This window comes from Homarus americanus, unplaced genomic scaffold (genome assembly GCF_018991925.1).
Source record: "Homarus americanus isolate GMGI-L3 unplaced genomic scaffold, GMGI_Hamer_2.0 scaffold43075, whole genome shotgun sequence".
NCBI classification, from domain to species: Eukaryota; Metazoa; Arthropoda; class Malacostraca; order Decapoda; family Nephropidae; genus Homarus; species Homarus americanus.
In genome coordinates, this window is record NW_024756438.1 from 1372501 (window position 1) to 1395482 (window position 22982).

Here is a 22982-nt window from a genome sequence, read left to right on the forward strand (position 1 = left end):
TGTGTTGCATGGTGTTACAATGTGTACTATGGTGTTATTGTGTTGCATGGTGTTACAATGTGTACTATGGTGTTATTGTGTTGCATGGTGTTACAATGTGTACTTATGGTGTTATTGTGTTGCATGGTGTTACAATGTGTACTATGGTGTTATTGTGTTGCATGGTGTTACAATGTGTACTATGGTGTTGTTGTGTTGCATGGTGTTACAATGTGTACTATGGTGTTGTTGTGTTGCATGGTGTTACAATGTGTACTATGGTGTTATTGTGTTGCATGGTGTTACAATGTGTACTATGGTGTTGTTGTGTTGCATGGTGTTACAATGTGTACTATGGTGTTGTTGTGTTGCATGGTGTTACAATGTGTACTATGGTGTTATTGTGTTGCATGGTGTTACAATGTGTACTATGGTGTTGTTGTGTTGCATGGTGTTACAATGTGTACTATGGTGTTGTTGTGTTGCATGGTGTTACAATGTGTACTAAGGTGTTGTGTGTTGCATGGTGTTACAATGTGTACTATGGGGTATTGTGTTGCATGGTGTTACAATGTGTACTAAGGTGTTATTGTGTTGCATGGTGTTACAATGTGTGCATGGTGTTATTATGTTGCATGGTGTTACAATGTGTACTATGGTGTTGTTGTGTTGCATGGTGTTACAATGTGTACTATGGTGTTATTGTGTTGCATGGTGTTACAATGTGTACTATGGTGTTGTTGTGTTGCATGGTGTTACAATGTGTACATTGTGTTGCATGGTGTTACAATGTGTACTAAGGTGTTGTTGTGTTGCATGGTGTTACAATGTGTACTATGGTGTTGTTGTGTTGCATGGTGTTACAATGTGTACTATGGTGTTGTGTTGCATGGTGTTACAATGTGTACTAGGTGTTGTTGTGTTGCATGGTGTTACAATGTGTACTAAGGTGTTGTTGTGTTGCATGGTGTTACAATGTGTACTATGGTGTTATTGTGTTGCATGGTGTTACAATGTGTACTATGGTGTTGTTGTGTTGCATGGTGTTACAATGTGTACTATGGTGTTGTTGTGTTGCATGGTGTTACAATGTGTACTAAGGTGTTGTTGTGTTGCATGGTGTTACAATGTGTACTATGGTGTTATTGTGTTGCATGGTGTTACAATGTGTACTATGGTGTTGTTGTGTTGCATGGTGTTACAATGTGTACTATGGTGTTGTTGTGTTGCTTGGTGTTACAATGTGTACTATGGTGTTATTGTGTTGCATGGTGTTACAATGTGTACTATGGTGTTGTTGTGTTGCATGGTGTTGTTGCAAGGTATTTTATTATGTATTAAGGTGTTGTTGCTGGTTGTTGCATCATTTTAAGTGTTGTGTTGATCGAGGGTGTTGCATGATATATTGAAGTGTGTGTTTGTGTTGCAGGGGAGGATGCGGTGTACAGAAGCACGGTGGTGGCGCTGGAGGGAGACGCCCCGAGACCTCCTGGTGGTGTGGCCTTCATACTTAAGGTACTGTATCTCTCTCTCTCGTCCTTGTGTTTTAACTATATAACTGCTTGCTTGTGTGTGTCTGAGAGAGAGAATCACATGGTATTCCCCTCAGAGAGTGTGTTGGATGGGTTACTGTACCTGACTCCATGGTATGCCAATCACTTAATGGTTGCCCCTCGTGTAACGAGGATGGCCGGCCCTAGGGCCACCTAGGCGTGAATTTGTTGAAGGTGTAGAAGCTGTCGCCAACACAACAACCACACCCTAAGTTAACGAGTTGCATGACCCAGTGTCAAGGAATAGTCCGAAAAGACCGGACAACTCGTCAACTGCACTGTGTGTGTGTGTGTGTGTGTGTGCGTGCGTGCGTGCGTGCATGCGTGCGTGCGTGCGTGTGTGTATGTATGTATGTATGTATGTATGTGTGTGTGTGTGTGTGTGTGTGTGTGTGCGCGTGTGTGTGTGCGTGTGCGTGCGTGTGTGCGTGTGCCCTCAGGCGCCACATGCTGTACGTGGTTGCATGCTGTATGTGTCCCAGAAGTTTCCCTGCGGCTAAACTTAATAATTCACGAAAATTAAATTCTTTACATTATTCAACACCGTCGGTAAGTAATACACTATGACCCCATTACAACTAACTTACATTTCATTAATTATTATTGACATTTAATCAGCCTAAATACCCGTCCTTCTTGATCTAACTGACCCTTGTGTACCGCATGTGAGGATGTTTTCCCTCATAGCCTTAAACAGAGAACACATCTGTACTATTTATCTTTCATACAAAGTTACATATAAAACACATACTGTATTGTGTAACTACATATGTATGGTTACAGTTGGCTACAGAAGTACAGTATGGTGTGCGTGTGTTGGTGTTCGTGAGTGGAGGCGACGTGGCAAGAAGGATTTATACGGATTCGGGTGAAATCACACAGATTCAAGGGCGTTGAAAGGGATTCATGCGGAATCACCAGGATTAGGAATTGAAATGGATTCGTAGGGATTCATTGAGAGGAATTAAGGATCATGTGGATTCTTATGATTGACGAGGACTCCCACGGATTCATAAAAACTGATATGGATTATTTTCAGGTGAGGGGATTCGTAGTGGGGGTTTCTTTTCGGGTTGGTGAGGATGCCAGGGGGAAGTTGATGAAGACGGATGGGTTTCTTGGCCACATGGGTACAGATGAGTCTCCTGGGTACCATCAGGAGGCGGATATGAGTCTTACCTCCCTGACTTATTTCCCTCCGAGAGAAACCAAGACGAGCATTGCTAAAAATCTTATGTTGTTGCCAGAAGTATACCTGTACCAGTCCAGAAGTATACCTGTACCAGTCCAGAAGTATACCTGTACCAGTCCAGAAGTATACCTGTACCAGTCCAGAAGTATACCTGTACCAGTCCAGAAGTATACCTGTACCAGTCCAGAAGTATACCTGTACCAGCCCAGAAGTATACCTGTACCAGCCCAGAAGTATACCTGTACTAGCCCAGAAGTATACCTGTACCAGCCCAGAAGTATACCTGTACCAGCCCAGAAGTATACCTGTACTAGCCCAGAAGTATACCTGTACCAGCCCAGAAGTATACCTGTACCAGCCCAGAAGTATACCTGTACTGGGTTTTATTGTTCTTTATTAGAATTATTAGATATGGATATACTTTAGGTGTTATATTCTATACTTAAAGGTAATTACAGGTAGTTAAGGTATATCCTGACATGTTACCTTAGGAGGAATATTTACCGAAGGAACTGTGGAGAATGTGATGCCTTGGCGTGAGGCAAACAATGCACAGGTTACCTAGCAGGAGTTTCTCTCAGCGCTGTTTGATTAGCCAATGAAATCACAGACCGTGCAATACGCCAGGCTAATTTGCATATACGCTCTTTTAACCAGGGACTTGAAAGGGTGGATTATGTGGTTGGGTGAGTGATGTACAGGTAGTTAGTTGGGTGCCTTGAGTGTCTCTCTCTCTCACACACACACACAGCCCTGCAAACTTTTTCAATAAACCGTTTATTATTATTATTATTATTATTATTATTATTATTATTATTATTATTATTATTATTATTATTATTATTATTACACGCACGCACGCACGCACGCACGCACACCGCATTTCCTTTTGCTCCCAAATTTGCATTTAATTTTCTTGCCACAGTCCAATTGAAATACATTACCAGGTGACAACAGGTATCTCCCCTGGGTCTCTTGTCTTCCCTCTCCTCATGTGAGAGAGAGAGAGATAGTGAGAGGGAGATAGATAGTGAGAGAGAGAGAGAGAGATAGAGTGGGATAGTTAGCAGGAGAGATAGGGAGATACAGAGATGATCTCTCTTTCTCTAAATTAGTCATTCAGCACTCTCTCTCTCTCCATTAGTTATTCAGTACACCACTGCTCCACCACACCCCCTCACAGTACAGAAGCGTTTTCCTGTTCTTTAACATCTTTCCCCCTCCCTTCACACCCCCTCCCCACAACCCTCTCCTCCTCACAACCCTTCCCTCCCCACAACCCTCCCCTCACCTCCTCCCTTCCCCTCACCCACACACTCATGGTACACTGACTATCGTGTACCATTTTCCGCTGTTTCTCTTGTGGGGTTCACCTTTATTTTAGAAGTGTGTGTGTGTGTGTGTGTGTGTGTGTGTGTGTGTGTGTGTGTGTGTGTGATTAAACTAGATATGATGAAACCGGGTTTAAATCTAATAAACCGGATAGATAGAAACCAGACACCCGAGTTAAACCAAACCAATTCCTGTAACACTTTTAGTTATATGGTGGAGAGATGCAATGTGAGTGAAAATTGCTGACTCATGATGACTCAGTGGAATAGTGAGGGGTTCCTCTAATTCGTAGTGAGTTAGTTGAGAGAGGGAGACGATACATGTTAATGGTGAGGCAATGATATATGTTTACATTTTTTTTGGGGTGGGGGGGTCTAAGATTTGATTGGGTCACCTGAAGATTAGGCCGCCCTAGCTTATTTCACCTGATAATTAGATACTTAGAAATAAGAAATTACTTAAGTGTTTTTGTTTTCAGTCACTCGTTCAAGGTGTCTGAGGGTTGGCGACCATAGCCCTCCAATCTAACAATGTTCAGGTTATCTTGCCCATATATTTTCCTATAACTAGTATTTAATTCCATTCTTTCATCCCTTTCTCTACCTTTCCCTTACCCACCTTTTACCCTTTAGTTTACCCATTAATATCACTCCCTTTATTTTTGTCACTGGAGGTGGGTAAAGCCCCCCACCTTCACCCCCTCCCCCTTTGTGCCGTGGTAGAGTCGCAAGAAGTCGTAAGTCTGGTTGGTAGCGAAAGAAAATCCTTGGTGTCGAAGTGGTGTCAGGTCGTGTTGTGATATACTGTGTGTGTTTGTGTGCTGGGTAAGTTAGGTTATGAGAGCCGATGTTGTTGGTCTCTCTCTCTCTCTCTCTCTCTCTCTCTCTCTCTCTGTATATATGTGACTTCCTTCATATATATAAGTGTATGTGAAAGAGGGAGAGAAAAAATAATAAGAGAAAAGGAGAGAATGAGAGATTAAGAAAGAAAAAAAGAGAGAATGAGTGAAAGAAAGTAAGAAAAAGTAAGAGGAGGAGGAAGGAGAGGGTTAAAGCCCCAGGGATAAATAAACTGCAGGTGGTGGTGGAGGAGGAGGAGGAGGGCAGTTACTCACCTAGCCTGTCTCACCTTCTCCTCCTCCTCTTATATCTTAACTTTCCTAATTCTCTGAATTCATCTTTAGGTCTCCACATTATTGGTTATTTTTCCATTTTTTATAATTAATATTGTTGTATAATGTTTAGGTAATGTATTATGATTTGAGTGTTTGTGTTTTTGTGCATGTCTGTGTGTGTTTGTTGATCTAAGTTGTTTGTTTACTCTGACAGCTTTAAATATCAAAATCAACTTCCTGGTTGATGATAACCAGATTGTGTGACCTCTGGTGGCACGACCATCACCCAACACTATAAACACCAGAAACATAATCACATCAGGGATTACCAACTGTACTATTTATAGCCCATATTATCGTTATGGTATTAAGCCTTCTATTCATTAACAATAAATAATATCACGCCTCATATACTACAATATATTGAGAGTAACATGACACACATTTGAGTTCCAGTGAATATGTAAATCACGTTGCATTATCAGGACTTTGGGTCAGTAATGATGCTACTGTGTTATGTGGATTATGTCATGTGTGGGGCATTTCAAGTCGAATTTTTCCATAAGTACAAAGTGTGTGTATTTACTTCTATTGGTTCTTTATTTTATTGTTTAATTTTATTTTTCATTTGCATATTAAGTACATTTGACTAATTTATTATTATTGTTATGTATTATTATTGCACATAATGGAAGCCCCTCGAAATTGAGGATGGCCGGCCCTAGGGCCACCTAGGCGTGAATTTGTTGAAGGTGTAGAAGCTGTCGCCAACACAACAACCACACCCTAAGTTAACGAGTTGCATGACCCAGTGTCAAGGAATAGTCCGAGAAGACCGGACAACTCACCAACTGCACTGGCGAACCATTACCCCGGAACACGATCCGCAAATTGATTAACATCCAGGTTCCCAATTACTGCTGGGTAGACAGAGGCAAAACGACGTAAAGAAACTTGCCAATAGTTTCACCCTGCCTGGGGATCGAACCCGGTTCCGCTCGCTAGCAAGGCGAGCATGCTGACCATTGCACATACTGCATGTACACACACACACACACACACACACACACACACACACACACACACACACACACACACAAGACCCTTAACATATATTTAGCGTCGTAACATAAATTTTAGCTTATGGCCTGACCATAAGGACCGAGGAATCAATACTGTGAAGTAGTGGAGAGATTAGAGAAGAGAAAGTGAGGGGAAAGAAATACTGTATAGAGAAAAGAAAGAGAGAGAGAGAGAGAGAGAGAGAGAGAGATCCCCCATGTGGGCAGGTACTGTCTAGCTTAAAAGTTATTGTAATTACTTTAGCAACTTACTCCTGGTATTTCTTTGTTCACTTTCTTTCTCACACACACGTTCTCTCTCTCTCTGTCTCTCTCTCACACACACACACACTCACGCCTCTGCCTCATTATGCGTGTATATCTCTCTTGATGTGGAATTCTGTCTCTTCTCTGTCTCGGTAGCTTGGTCACACACACACACACACACACACACACACACACACACACACACACACACACACACACACACACACACACACACACACACACACACACACACACACACACACACACACACACACACACACACACTCTCTCTCTCTCTCTCTCTCTCTCTCTCTCTCTCTCTCCAAAAAAGAGTGAGAAAGGAGAGGGAGAGTATTCGTGCCACAAGAAAATAAGATGGTACAGCACTGGGTACATTTTCATGTTTAGGGCCATACAAGATGCATTTCATTACACAAATACGATGCAGATGCGTTGAGCCACACACCCCTGAGGGACTGGCAGGGTCGTGTGGGGTAAGGGAACACGTTTTGGGCCGGGTTTGAGTGGTAAATATTGAACCTGGTCTATGTATGTGTTTTATATGCTATTACATACATCATACGTACATATACACATTCATATACTTGGGTTGTGTAATGAACTATTTTTTTATGTATACAATGATCTTCAAGTGAATAATTAAACCTTATACAATAAAATGCCATCGTTTATACCCGAGTTTTGTATTGACTTCTTTTTCATGTGTGGTACGACTGTGTAAATTTCAGCTTCAGGTCTGTCTGCTTTAAGTCAGCGTGGATGACCTGGGGACATGCTGGGAGAAGGCACGTTTTATCTCAACACCCAGCTTAAGTCAGATTATATTAGGGTAGGTTAGGTGAGGTTATGTTATAATACAGTAAGTTAGTTTAGGTTATGACACTTTAGGTAGATTAGATTAACGTTAGATTAAGTTAGGTTATATTATAAGTTAGGTATAAAGTAAAGTTAGTTGTATAATCACATGAAATAAAATAGGGTGCGCCTAATCTTCAGGTAGTCCTCCAGGCCGCCACCAACGCATGAGAAGACCGGTTGAATGCAATCATTATATCACACTGAGTCTGTCACTATGTAGATTGGCACTAAGACTCAGACCTTGGCACTCACCTGACCTTAGCACCCTCTGACCTGCTGTGTTTTATTAAGGTCAAAGAGGTCAAGGTTAAGTATTTTTTTTTATACATTTTACTTGTGGTTTTGTTATATCTGATCTGACTTTACAACAGTGCATCACTTTTGTAGTTCCTTTCAGTAATGATGTTTCAGTGCTGTTGTAATACCCTCTCAGTTATCACCTCTTCCTCCTCCTGTTCTTCTTCCTCCTCCTCCTCCATCAATAACTTACATCATTATACCACCTCCTCCTCCTTCTCCTCTGCCAGTAAGACATTGTATTGCCACTATCTCCTCCTCTTCCCACAGAACAAGGTAAGCAGATGTCTGAGCCGGAAGACCCTCCACCGCCGGTTGCCGTGCCTCACCTGGCTCCGGAGCTACAACAGCGAGTGCTTCTTTGGGGACCTGGTGGCCGGGTTTACTGTGGGCCTCATGATTATCCCACAGTCACTGGCGTACGGTATCATAGCTGGCCTCTCTCCTAATGTGAGTATGATGATAGTTCTCTCTCTCTCTCAATTCTTCCTCACTCACACACGAAAACTTTTCTCAATTTTTCCTCACACTCACTCACACAAATAGCTCCCTCTCATACATGTAAATGATTCTCTGTTACTCACTCCCTCACTCACTCTTCCACAGTATGGGTTGTACTCGGCGTTCATCCCCTGCTTCGTATACTTCGTGTTGGGCTCCACCATGGAGATGAACATGGGGCCGACCGCCATTATGTCCCTCATGACCTACCAGTACAGTAGTCAGGGCGGTGCCGACTACGCCGTCCTCCTTGCCTTCATCTCCGGCATCATAGAGCTCTTGGGCGGCATCGTCAACTTGGGTGAGTTCTTTTCTAGCGTCTGGATACTCTTGGTAAAAAAATCGGTTTCTTTTAGTAAATTCGGATTCTTCAACAAAATTCAGTTTCTTTTAGTAAATTTCCTGGTTTCTTTCGATAAAAAATTCCAAATCTTTCAGTAAAAATTCCAGATTCTAAACTGTTTGGCTTAAATAAGTAAAAAGACCCCAAATATTGCACCAAAATCATACTGAGACTCAACTAGATACAAGGTAAGACAGAACATCAGGTAGAGAAGAGTTCCTTAACAACCTTACGCCTTACCTATCTGGTGCTAAGTGGCTTTAGGAGTATCTATATAATTTTTAGGCTATATTTTGGGTGTTAATATTGGCTTTCTGTTTACATGAAGAGAGATATATTACTTACATTTATTTACATCAGGTCATATATCCTTACGTCTTTATTTACGAGGATTAGCCATTGAGATCTTTAGTGAATCCGGACCCAGAATAGTGCTTAAGGTATTAGTCATCATAGATACTAATTAAGGTGTGTATAGGTATATGTATAAACTTTGTGTGTTCTCCCTTCCAATTAACCTGACACCTACTGTCTTTCTTGTCTTTCCCTTACACTTCTCTCTCACCTTACCTCTCTCAACTGTCTCCCCTCTTACCTCACCTTCCTGCCTTTGTCTGCTCACTCTTACCTTCCCTCTCACACTTCTGTCCTATTTCTACGTCCCCTTCGCTCACTCACACTATCGTCCTCCTCTTTCTCTCACACCTTTCCCTCTCCCCAACCCACTTACACTTTCCTCTTACCCTCTCTCACACCTCTCCTTTCCCCTACTCCATTCTCTCTCCCTACCCCCCCACCCCCTCATACTTCCTTTCTTCCCTCTCTCACCTCTCTCCTCCCTCTCCTTACCCCTCTGCCCCCTCACTCTTCCCTTCTCTCTTTCATACCTCTCTCACGCCGGGTGCCTCTCCTCCAGGCTTTCTCATCAACTTCATCTCCCAGCCGGTCATCAGCGGGTTCACCTCAGCGGCTGCCATCACCATAGCCTCCTCTCAGCTGAAGGCATTGTTGGGGTTGAGTCTCAAGTCCAAGGGCCTCATCAACACGTGGGTGAAGGTCTTCGCCAACATCCATGACTTCCGCTGGCAAGACCTCACCCTCGGCCTAGCCTGCATCATCGCCCTCGTCCTTCTAAAGGTGAGAACTTGAGCATTCATTTTGAGGTCTTCTCTTCTCCTGAAGGTGAGGGTGTTTGTTATTTCTAATGGGTTATATAAAAAAAAAATTTATGGTCTTTTGTGTGTCCAGAATTTTGTAAACTCTTGGAGCAATCTGGCAGAGAGTGTTGTGATGGCACCAATTGTGAGACCAGACTTGACCAACACTGGCACACGTACAAATATATTCAGGAACCAGTACGTACATGCCCAGTATTTGCCAACAGTGTGTAAGAGAGACGTGAATGACTGCCCAAGTGGCTAACGAGCCGATCAGAAGCAAAGAGGATAAAGTTAACGTAAAAGTTATAATAAAAAACACCAAAAGAAAAGGGACATGAACATCAGTTTGAGAAAAATCCTGCAGAAGGGCTTTATATGGCAAGGATACAGTTCTAGCTGAGTAACAGGTATTTATTATGAAATACAGTATAAAAAAAGGTTTTATAATATTTGTGATTTAATTTGCCATTGAACTACCGGTACTTCTGTTCGGTGATTAAAACTTAGGTTTAGGTACTGTAGTAATATTGACCTTAGAGGTACAGTATATATACATTACAGTATACTGTACTGATACCTGGTACTTTGCTGTGTGCACCAAGATTTTGTTCATAAATTGTTCCACGATACAGATACTGTACAACCATTTTCCTACACAGCCACAATGCCACACCACTTTTTCACCAGGAGATACGGACAGTGCGGTGGCCGTGTATAGACCACAACAGCCGAGGTCTGGGCCAGCGGATCTTAAGAAAGACCGTCTTCTACCTTTCTGTAGGTCGCAATGCCATTGTTGTTGTTATTGCTTCTGTCATCGCCTACTGCCTTGATGGGGACGACCAGCCATTCTCAATTACAGGTGTGTTTTTAATAGCTTCACAAACTTTGTTTAGAAACATTAGTATAAGTTGTTATGCAGTACAGTACAACAGAGATAAAGAAGATCCCACATGCTGAATTCTGCCTAATAAAAAGTAAAACTAAAGTGAAAAACAGAATTACAGAGAAATTTGAATACTGTGGACATGTGATTCAGAGTAAATATATTGTGGTTTTTGAAGTTGGTAATCATTGTAGTTCAGTATTAACATGACCCAAGAAGGAAACTATTAATGAAAGACAAGGTTACTATTTCTTCCCCTGATAGCGAGTCCAGAGAGTACAGTACTGACCACTGGGGCTATTTAATCTACCACTTAGGGAATACAGCACTGTTTCACAATGCTGCACTGTCCAGTATTGTTGATCAACTCCTGTGATAACCATAAGACAGTACTGGAGTGTAATGCTCAGTTATCTCAAATTCTTTTGTATTTTGATATGATTAACATTGTGTATTACATTATTTGCCCTGATATGTAGTGTACAGGTATTACTGTGCCAACTAGGGATGTCTCCTGTTCTTTAGGGTCACTAATTTGTGCCCAGAGCACTCGGTTAACCCAGCTGTGAAGGATAACTTTACTTTATAGTTGAGGAAAGTGTTTGTGTGCAGTACTGACCACACTACCTTGTTGTGTACCCAAAATGGCTAAGTCTTCAATGTGTTGTACTGTATCCACTTTCTCTGTACCAGCATTTTAGTTGATCTATATGATGATTATCACTATGATTCATATTATACTGTACACTTGTTTAGTGGGAAGATTTAATTTCTTACTTAAAAATAATACTGTTTATTTATATGGTCATGGTAAACGTTTATAATGATTTGTTCCTGTTTTGATTTGGTAGTTATCAGATACTGTGTTTGGGAAATAGGATTAAATCTACAATAAGAAACTTGCAACAGTGCGTAACAGAGACATGACTGATCGCTTAAGTGGCTAACAAGCCGACAAGTGGTGAAGAGGATAAAGTAAAGTAAGAAAAAGGCTCTTTATTTAATAATATTGTACTGTATTAATTATCGTTTTTTACTGAAAATAATTTAGACCATTTCATTGGTTGGTACTGTATATGTGAATCACAAGTTAGGGAAAACTACAGGATGTTTTATTTTTTGAAACAGATACTGTACTGTACTTGAATTAATATTTTATAGTGTTTATTATGTTCACAAATATTTAGAAAATATTTACTTATTAAGCAGAAGTTACTGGACTGCGCTGTTGTACTGAAATCTTTGATTACAAATTATTATGCAGAATAATTGATTGATTGATTTTATTGGGAATTCATCACAAATACAATAAAATACACCATGAATACAAACAACAATTACAAATACTGTACAGTAAATGCTTATCATACAGTGTGTACATATAATATTACTGTACTGCAAAGATAACACAAAAAGTCCAACTGGTTACAAGATCCTAGTTGTGATGTTGCTCTTACTATTATTGTGAGCCTCAGTCAGTCATTGTGTTAAGAGATGTGTGGCAGATAATTATTCCTTAATAAAGATACCATCTGGTTTAACATTAATTGAATGATCACTGTTATATTACTAAGTGTTATGAGATAGTGAGAACCTCAGAGAATATGTACAAAACTCATGGTTGTATTTCTCTGCACCTGCCAGGTTTTGTGAACCCTGGGATCCCTTATGCCTCTGTGCCGCCCTTCTCCACGGAGATCAACAACCAAACTGTAACCTTCCCAGAGATGATGAGTGATGTGGGCATTGGTGTGGCGATGATCCCATTCATTGCAGTTCTTGACCACATTGCCATTGTCAGTGCCTTTGCTAAGGGCAGGACCTTTGATGCCACACAAGAGATCATCACTCTTGGTGTCTCAAATATAATTGGATCATTCTTTGGGTAAGAGGGGAATATGAAGAGGGAATTTTCATTTTACCTCAAGGTGAGGGAGTAAACTTCATATCATAGAGCATTGGTGGTCTTTTAGTGTACAGTACTGTAAAGAATTGTAGGTACAGTATCATGTTTATGTAATACAGTACTGTACAGTATATGGACTTATACTGTATATAAGTATCCATTATGACTTTTACTGTATATAAGTATCCATTATGACTTTTACTGTATATAAGTATCCATTATGACTTTTACTGTATATAAGTATCCATTATGACTTTTACTGTATATAAGTATCCATTATGACTTTTACTGTATATAAGTATCCATTATGACTTTTATTCAGGTACAGTATTCACATTATTACCTTTTATTTTCTAGTTTTGTTTAATTAAGTTGAAACAGTTATGGTACTGTGACTTATACATTAGACTCTGATCTCTATGATCCTTAAAAGGTAAAATGCTGAATAAATATCCCTGGCGAGGCTTCTGTCACTAAACCCTAAGTCAGTAGAATGGTTGACTTTTGTAATGTACAGAATTTAACATTAGTGAGATGGAAATGGGTTATTTAGAGTCATATCCATTAATATCCTTCTTTGGACATAGTTTTGATCAGATCACATTATTAATTAAAAGGTCACAAGAGGACAGCCACTTATAGCAAGAAGTTATAATTAATGAGTTAATATTAATGAACATGGCCATACTTTTAATTTAGCAATCTGTATATAATAAATACTGTACTGTACTGAAAATGTTAAGAAAAACTTTAAACTGAAACTTGTTTCTTGTTGTAATCTCCTAAGTTCATAACACCCACAGGTCGATGCCCACAACAGGATGTTTGTCACGGTCTGCTGTCAACCTGACCAGTGGAGTGAGGACGCCTGCTGGTGGTCTTGTCACAGGTGTCATGGTACTCTTGTCCCTGGCTTTTCTCACACCAGGTTTTACGTAAGTTAATAGTGATGTAATGATAAATAGACAGAGGAAGGTTGTATACCATTGGTCGGGGTCCATTATCCAGCCAGAGTGGAAGACTGGGTTCTGTCCCTGTACACTAATACTCGTGCAGTTGGGATCAAAAGTTCTCTCCTTCCCAAACTGAAGCAGCCTAGAATACTGTTAAATCAATGCTAAAACAAAAAGATTAATTACAGTAATATATACTGTACTGTACAATCAGTAAGTATGAAAGTACCATTTGTACTGAACATAGCAGAGTGGACAGTGAATGCTAGTGTGTAGAGGGTGTAGCCATGTACAGTACCTGTGTACTGTGTAGTGTTTTACAATCCCTCCTTCCTGGAGGGAGAGGAGATTGATAGTTAGCAACACCTGCCACAGGAGATGGTACAGGACAAAGGCAGGCCATTGTGTATCATCATATCACCATTTGGCAAGCTCTAGACAACAGCAACTGCTGGTGAGAACAGTATACCTTTATACAGTACAGTAGTATGTACATTATTTTGTTTATTTACAATATATTGTCCATGTACACTGTGGTGTTTGCATAAATAGATACAGCTCTGTGTCTGTTCATGTGATATATGTAAATTTGACTTGTAAAACTTTCCCCAGTACCATACCTGAAAAAATCTGGGGATGTGCGATTTTTTTTCCGGGATGAGAAAATTCGTCTCCATGTCCGGAAATCTCACATTCCCAGAACCACTCTGCACCAATTATTCCAGCTAATGGGGATATCACTGTATTTATTAAAATTATAGATCAAACTATGGGACTACAAGAGTCCTATCTTCATTAAGTTATTCACTGTCTCCCTATGGATCAAGATGTTACAGACTTTGAATTGATGTTGTCCTACCTGAGATGCTTGTCCATTTAGTTGATCCAACAGAGGCAACTGGTCTTTCACCAATCATGTGGGAGGGAGGAATATTGCTAATCAATTCTTTCATCCCAGCTTCTAATACGGAGGGTTTACTGGGGTTTTCTGTCATTAGTTTTAATGGGTAATTGACGAGTTACTGTAGTTCAGGGCTCAACCATAAAGTGAGATTTCAAGATCAGTGCTTCAGTTTTTATCATTTATACAGAAAAAATTTATATTGTATTACCGCTTTAACCCAATTTGACAATTTATGAGCAGCATTACTGAAAATTTCATTTATTTTGGAATGTGAATTGATATAAACGAATTTTAATTTATGATTATTAAATGAGGAAGTCGTTCTTGACATTGTCTCACTGAACATATGTAAAAGGTGAGCATCAATATTGTTTTGAGGCTTTGTGCAATCCTATGGGTAGGAACAGGTTTAATAGTAATTTAGTAAAAAATCAAACACTCGTATCATTATAAAAAACCTTTCAGTTTTAAACCCAACGTCTGTGTGTCTGCGTGTTTGTGGCCGAGATATTCTTACTTTGTGTTGAAGTAGTAGTACTGCACATCTTATTGAAAAACTTTCTAAAACTGGGTGTATTGTATACTAATTTTAGAATTTCAATTTTACACTTTGATGTTTAAGACAAACCTTTACAGTATTTTCATATACAGTATCAATGATCACCATAAGTACAGTATAGCCATAAACATGAATAACATGAAGTCACTTATATAAACCATTTTATCTCAACAGTTACATTCCCAAAGCAACCTTGGCATCCGTGATCATAACTGCAGTGGTTCACCTCCTTGATTATGAAATTTTGCGCCCTCTGTGGAGAAGCAAGAAAGTTGACCTGCTGCCCCTCACTGTCACGTTCGTTGCCTGTCTTATTTGGGGACTGGAGTGGGGGATACTGCTGGGCATTGGTGTCAACCTCTCCATGCTGCTCTACTCCATGGCCACACCTGCCATGAGGGTTGCACTAGTGCCACCTGGTGTGAGTTCCACAGTCTTAATCATGTCACCCTGTCACTGGGTGTAATCGAGACCACAAACAAGACCATTTACATTTTAGCCTTTATGGATCACCTCGTTAAACTCTTCTAATGAGCACTTGGGGACTAATATTCTGGTTATCCGTAAAGGTCGAAATTTTGAAAGGTCTTGTTTGTGGTCTCGCTCCTGACCACTGTACATCACTGGGTCAGGTATAGAAACATAAGTAGACATCCACCTGCCATTTTTATATACCTTTTTCAAATTTGCCGATGGTTCCATGTGGTGTGAGTGTTGTATGATTGTATGATGTGACTGTGTGATGTGAATGTATGGTGTGAGTGTGTGATGTGGAGTATGTGGTGTAAGTGTGTTGTATGGCTGCATGGTGTGAGTGTATAGTGTGAAATAACTGGAGGGTATCGGGGGTGTGTGATATCACCCTCATTTATTTAATTTCTTAATGGGTGAATTGTTATGTTGAATAAAAGTAGGAACAGGTGGCTGATGCTCTACTGTTAGCTGAACCAAAGGGAAAGAATGGTGGTATAGTTTGATGATGTTAGTAGAAGAATGTATAAGGTTTATACTGGTAAAAACAAAATACATACTGTACTATAATGGTTTGTAAAGAGAGAGAAACAATGTTAATGTAATGGAACTGATAAGGAGTTCAAGTATTTAGGAGCAGTGTTCAAGAACAAGGTAAATGGAAAATCTGAAGTTGATAATAGAATAACGTAAGGAATAAGATCAAGTAGGACCCTGGAAGCATAAATGAATTATAAGATCTTACTGTACACTGCCAGAACATTTTATGAAAGGCTGTTTTTCGAACTCTCTCACATGGATGTGACACTCATTTATTTCAGAGTGGTGACAAATCAGGATTGAGAGTAGCAGAGAGGGATAGTCTGAGAAACATAGTGGAAGTTTAGAGAATTGATAGAAAAAGGAATGCAAGAAAAATGGTTGGGGTTGAGAGGGCTCTCAAGAATCTGTTGCATAAGAGTGTACAGTACTAAAATAAGAAATGTTTGGCCATATATAGGGTTCTGTGTGTGAAGAAGTATTTCCTTATAATAGTCTTGCATGACACCTTGTCAAGCTTGAAGTTGTGTCTTCTCTGTTGTTGGAGTATGACATGGCAAATGTTTGCCCTCCATCCCTTTTAAGGAATCGACTCTAAAAGATTTAGTGACGTCTAGAGGTTTTACTTTAAATAGTGCCCAAAGAATAACTGTATCTTGTGAACAGAGGAGTTGTTTCATTTGTGAAACAAGTGACATGACTCAATTTAGTATGGACAGTGAACTGGTATGATGCATTATGAACTAGAATGCAAGTTGAAGATATTAATAAGTCTACAGGAGTATTGGTACATAGTAAATAGAGTGTAGGGGTAATTAGGACAGCCTTTAATTATTACTTTCCATACATGTCGTGATCATTGTTCATACTACTGTATTTATATTTCAAGTTTGTGTACCCCGTGATCCAAGTAGAGATAATTTGATTTTCTATCAGTTTTATACAATACATTACTGTACTGTGTTGGAGTGTGGTATGTTAGTAGTTTACAGTAGATCATGAATAACAACTCGTATGCTAATAGCTGTCCTTTTACACAAGTGATGTTAGTCATTTACATGAACTACTGACTAATTACATTACATTTTCAGTTCCTTTATTATTACATATTATCCCTCTCCTGTAAAACCAGCCAAGAGTACAGTACAGTATATGTTTTTCTTACCTCCAGTTCTACTATTTTTACCTCTTATTCCGCTTGTTCAGAAGCATCATGGGGGGTATGTCCTGATTACCCCTTCCCATGGCATCACCTACCCCAGCACCACCCACATCCGGGCTGCCATCAGAAAAGCTGGGCTTCGACAGGCTGGAGGCTCCCTCCCTATTGTCATCGACTGTTCCTTCATTGATACCGCAGATTATACAGCAGCCAAGGTGAGTCACGGGAGTGTAATCTGTGTGTTGGCCAAGTTGTAGTTCATACTGGAGACAGTTAACCCATTTAACGAGATAGAGAAGGAAGTTATGATGGAATGTGTGTATTAGGAGCAATATTGCATAAAGCTGCCAAACCTAAGAGGAAGAGCTAGGAGTAGTGGAAGTAACTGGATTGGGAGACCACTTTGCATATGTATTCATTTAGTAGCTGAACTGTTAACATAGTGCAGTATTGGAGTAAATGAATGATATGTGTGAGAGGATTGTATAGAGACTACAAAAGTGGATTGGAATTGTATGTGCAAATAGCAGAAGAAATAGAAATGGGAGTTATGATATGTATTTTCCAAGAAGTGTCAGAAATTTATTATCTAAGTACTGTACAGTGATATTTTGAGAATTAATGAATTATTCCAAAGTCATTTGTGTTCTTTGTGATGCCTGCCGTGGTTGAAGACCAGAGTTGCTTATGTAAGGGAGTATTATCCTTGAATCCATCTGTGGCTGTACACTTTCTCCTTTTCATTGCTTCTTGTACTTGATGAATCTGAGTTCCTTCTACCTTGTGTTGTAGTGTATAGTGGTCACGGCACCTCACTTAAAATGCCTACTACTATTACATGGTTAATCAGACTTTCATTAAATGTAACAGGAAAGATGTTCTTTTATAACCACTGTACATGGTTAGTAGCAGTGGCAGATCCAGGGGGGTCCTGGGGTTCTGGGAAACCCCCCCCCCCTTTTCATCAGAAAACTTCAATACTTTTTCTTTACTGCACTATTGTACTCATGCATTTTTGTATAGTAAAAAGGAATTACTATTGACTTCAGAATATCTCTTAATATCAAGTGCACATGGCTTTTAAATGGCCTTAAAATGCCCATGATATTGGTCAGATTTCCCACAAAATTCTGGGGGGCTCACTGTGCTTGCCATGTTCCTCAACCCATAACGTCATCGACCCCCCCTTTTGATATTCCTGGATCTGCTTCTGAGTAGTGGATTGAGTTAATTTGATGGATCATATGATTGGTTGAAGAGTACAGTGCAGTATTTCCATTACTCAGCATTGGTCTAATTATATTGTCTTTTGCATAATCTATGTTATATGCATTTAACTTAAGACAGGCGACCCAGGCAGAACTTAATACAATACCTGTATAACAATATATTGTGTGCTTGAACCATCCATCACCAACAGGGGATCAAGGGGATGATAGATGATTTCCAGCTGCGTGGGCAAATTCTGGTTTTTGTCTGCCTGAAACCACGTGTCCTCAAGACCATTGGAGCATTACATGAAGGCATTGTTGTCTGTTCTTCATTTGATGCTTTGCCAGAGGCTTTGGCAGGTACAGTATGGGCTCACATATGTAACCCAGATCTTAGATGGATGAAAGATGTCTTATATTATACACTAGTGTGATGTGTGTTTTGTATGTTCATGTGTGTTTAAATTGATAGATACATCATACAAGTTTACAGTTGTTTTGGCATGTATATATACAATGCAGGTATAGTATACAATTCACCAATGCAGGTTTACAGTGTACAACTGTTCATAGATTGTGCAGTTATACAATTTCTGATGTAGCTAGACAGCATAGGTATACAAACAATGGTAAACAGAAAGGCAATTCAACGTAGGATAGTCAACAAAGCCATCAGTACATGTATTTATTTTCAATAGGATACATACACACAAGCACTTGGGATCACACGTGGACATGCACAGTGACAATTCAGAGTCTTTTTTTTCTATAAGTGCATGAATATTTGTACTAAACATTTAGAACTTTAACTTCATAGGACTGAGTAAACTTTTACATTCAAGATGGTATTTTATAGTTAGGATCTTGTGGAACAGATTACAACTTACCGTAAATAAAATAATATTTATTTAAGATCCTGCTTCATTGGTCATGTCATTTATATTTTTAACCCCTTGGCTATGTGTGGGGTCTCTCTGTGCTGAATAAAATTAATATTAAACTTTAAAAGTGAAGTCCAGTAGCAAGAAGGATTAACTTTGAACTGTTTGATACTATTACAGGTTTTAACATGGTTTGGCATATTGTTTCAGTTCTTTGTAGCTGTAGACAGGAAAGGGCATTTTGTTTGATTGTGGACTTATATTACTACAAAAAATGTGTTCACTAGAAACTTGATTCAGCCTCAACTGCTTCGCTTTACCTGCTACAGTTAACATGTCTAATTTTTACAGGAATTCATGACCAATCTGATTTCTTGGGTCTAATTTTACCATCTTGTTTTGAATAATTGTCGAATAATGTCAAAATATTTTGAACTCGGCTAATTCAGATTTTATGCTAATTCGAGTGACTCAGAGCCCCCCTTTTTATTGTTGAATTAACAATTGTATAGTGTATCTTGTATAGGACGAGGCTCTGCGAGTGTTAAGTTTAGCTGCTACCCTTGATTAAAACAGCATATGTGAGGCACTGAGTTGTCTTTATCCAAAACATACCGTAGTCTGTCTCTCACGGTCGTCTAACTCGTTCTGCCAACAAACTTGCCAACTAATGACATCCCTATGTGACACATATTGTCACATTCAAGTTTATGTTTTACATTAACAAACTCAGTTCTATTTCATAATAAATGAGTATTTATAATACAGTCTTCAACTTATGTATTACCAACTAATTCACCAGAATTAAGATCAAATTTTGAGTCTACAGTAGTTAACTTGTCTCAATCCGTTGAATGATGCACTGCCCATATGCGCTCATCAGACCAGTAATTAATAATAATTGTAGTCTATCACCATCTTTTATACATTGATACAAGAGAATGAAGGATTACATACAATATACTGTAAATAGTTGCCAAATATGAAAGAGCTTATTATGTCTCATGTTGTAGCTCCTGGGAAACATACCCTTATCCTCATAATCCTATCCTGTTACCGAAAGTATAAACCAGATACCTTACCTGTGAATCCCTGACTATTATGGCTTTCTTACCTTCAATGTTTATCTTATCCTCCTCACCATCTATTTCGACCACCAGAAGACAAAATGAGTTGGAACACTTAATTGTTTTTGTCTTCCTGACTAATCAGCCCTGTTGCACCACCCTTCATTGCATTCCACTGCTCAGCAGCATTGTCTATCCCAGACTCTCCCAGCCTCATCCTCAACCTGTCATCCTACTCCTTCTCCTGCACCAGCTCAGTCCTCAGAAAGGCACAGAGCTGTCAAAGCTAACACAAGATATGGCTATACCATTTAGATAATCCTGGGAGCTAACTTGAGACAACCTTAATTTAGTAAGGTCAATGGTCATATGATTAAGGCGAATACCCTTATGTTAACATAAAATGTTTATCTTACTTTAGTTAATATTGATTTCTGACTAAACTTACCATGACCTGTTTTAACAGCCACAAATTTTAAACTAATTAACATCTTTTTCATGTTTTTGTTAATGCTAACAACAGATGGAGAGACAGAGGTGGGACTTGAAACTGTCAGCAGTGATGGACGACACCAAGGAGGGGATATTGTGATATCTACCATGATCTCCACACCTACATCTGACACCAGTGATGCTGCCAACCCACTACTGAGTACGACGACTTTCCACGACCAAAAGTAGCAGAACTTTACAGCTGTCATTACCACAAATTCCAGATCTTTGTCCCTTACAGGTATAGCAAACTACATGTACCACACTGACAATGTGCCCTGTATTTAAGTTGGCATTATTGGCAGTCTCTGTATGCATACTCATTCTTGGCAAACCCACTTACATGTTTTGGGGACTTTAGTCCAATTCAAATGAAGTTCAACACGATGACATCACCAGAAACAGTGATTTTATATTTAGGGTGTTACGTGGGGTGAGTGAGTATCAGAGATATAAATTCTTCAGCATGTTGTGTACTGTATTGTCCTTTCAGCAAAATGTTGCGTAATGCACACACTCGGTGACAAGAGAAAGTGCACATTGCATTACTCATTTTCTCATGTTAATTACATTCCAACATATCAATCTTCAACACCTCATCTTAGAATTTTGGTTTGGGACAAAGCAGTCACCACAGTTAAGTCTGCTAAAAATCAAAGAAACTTTTACTTTCCAAGAATCCATTTCCATGCAATAAGACAAATAACAACTGGCGATGAATATCAAAATCATGATATCCCAAAACCTGAAGATACATAAGGTGGAGCATCATAAGTTTACCTGAGAATGAAACTTATCAGTATTGAATGAATTCTTTATTTAGTGTCTTTGTAAATCATGTTGAACTATGTGTGTGTTGCCTCTCCTTCGTTATGACGTGTGGGGCCTCATAATAAGCCAGTGTTCCAGAACTATGCAAAGGTATTTTGTCTATTACGTGGGAAGATAATTTTTGCTGTTATTTGTTAAACACAATGACCTTTTACCAACACAGATTAAGATGATAGAAATGTGGTTAAGTTATGTCAGTGCATGAATATCAACCAAGTGATGAACTCGGCATTTCCTTTGTAAATAGATTTTCCTATTAGGTGTCAAATTCGCTCTTTTTTATTAGGAATTAGTTAGAAGTGTTAGAGTAGTGAATCACATTGTATTTTTAATTTATTATAGATTATAGAATTCATCTTAGCTGTTCAGTGTGAAGATCAAGAACATATCCCCAAATTTAACTTTAATACCCTGTGGTCTGTGCAAAATTCAGCTTGCAAGGATATTTATGCACAAGCAAACTAAAACTGAAATATATAAACTTGTGAAACTATTATTAACACACACACACACAATCCATAAATGTGTAAATTTAGTCACACATACAAACTCATTGTTATTGTTGTTATAATTAAACAGTATGTGTAAATTTTAATTATATATATATACTGTGTATATATATATATATATATATATATATATATATATATATATATATATATATATATATATATATATATATATATATATATATATATATATATATATATATATATATATATATATATGTAAGGTGTGATACAAAAGTTCCTGGACTGGCTTCATAAAATTTATATTTTTTAAGATATTACAGTGAAACTTTGGTCACCCTCAAAATATTCTCCAGAGACTTCAGTGCAATACTGAATCCGCTCCTCCCACTTCTGGAAGCAGATCTGGAAGTCCTCGTTCATGAGGCTGGAGAGTACGGAGGGTGGGGGACCACTGGGATGCCGTGCTTCGCCAGAAAATCGTTCACAGAAAGAGCAGTGTGGGCAGATGCGTTGTCCTGGTGAAGCAGGCAATTGCTCGTCGTCAGTCAGAATCCAGTTAACATTTCTGTATGAGAGGTTCAATTGCTTGGTAATCTCATGGATGGTTACCCTATGATCCTCAGGGACAAGCTGGTCATTTTTCTGGACATTTCCATCATTTTGCTCAGTGGTGGGCTGGTCGGAACGATGCTCATTTTCAGAGGAGGCGCACCCTACTTTGAAGCGCTTTTGCCAACTGAAAACTTGAGCCCTGGACATTGCTTCATGTTTGTAGGCTTCCTTGATCATTTCATGTGTTTCTGCTCCATTTTTTCCTAGTTTGAAGCAAAGTCTGATGCCGCAACATTGCCTGATACTTCCCTCCATGTTGAGGGTTTAGTGGCAACTGCCTCGACTTACCAGATGGGCCAGTACACAGACTCACAAAGCTGCACTACGGCCGGTTGGTGCCACTGATTCGCGCCAAA

General features: G+C 39.3%; 1 protein-coding gene across 2 annotated transcripts in view; it reads left to right on the top strand.

The window, feature by feature from the left end:
* Positions 1–22138, top strand: part of LOC121856803 (sodium-independent sulfate anion transporter-like) — a 38451-nt gene extending 16313 nt beyond the window's left edge. The window contains exons 2-12 of one of the 2 annotated variants that reach the window (XM_042352521.1): positions 1409–1494; positions 7945–8124; positions 8281–8476; positions 9435–9655; positions 10366–10540; positions 12209–12449; positions 13274–13405; positions 15061–15307; positions 17104–17274; positions 18480–18630; positions 20742–22137. In XM_042352521.1, the coding sequence (XP_042208455.1) occupies positions 1409–1494; positions 7945–8124; positions 8281–8476; positions 9435–9655; positions 10366–10540; positions 12209–12449; positions 13274–13405; positions 15061–15307; positions 17104–17274; positions 18480–18630; positions 20742–20899 (1958 nt within the window). In that variant the 3' untranslated portion in view covers positions 20900–22137. Of the gene's footprint in view, positions 1–1408; positions 1495–7944; positions 8125–8280; positions 8477–9434; positions 9656–10365; positions 10541–12208; positions 12450–13273; positions 13406–15060; positions 15308–17103; positions 17275–18479; positions 18631–20741 lie in introns of both variants that reach the window. The other variant, XM_042352522.1, reaches the window with a different exon arrangement.
* The last annotated feature ends 844 nt before the right edge of the window (positions 22139–22982 follow it).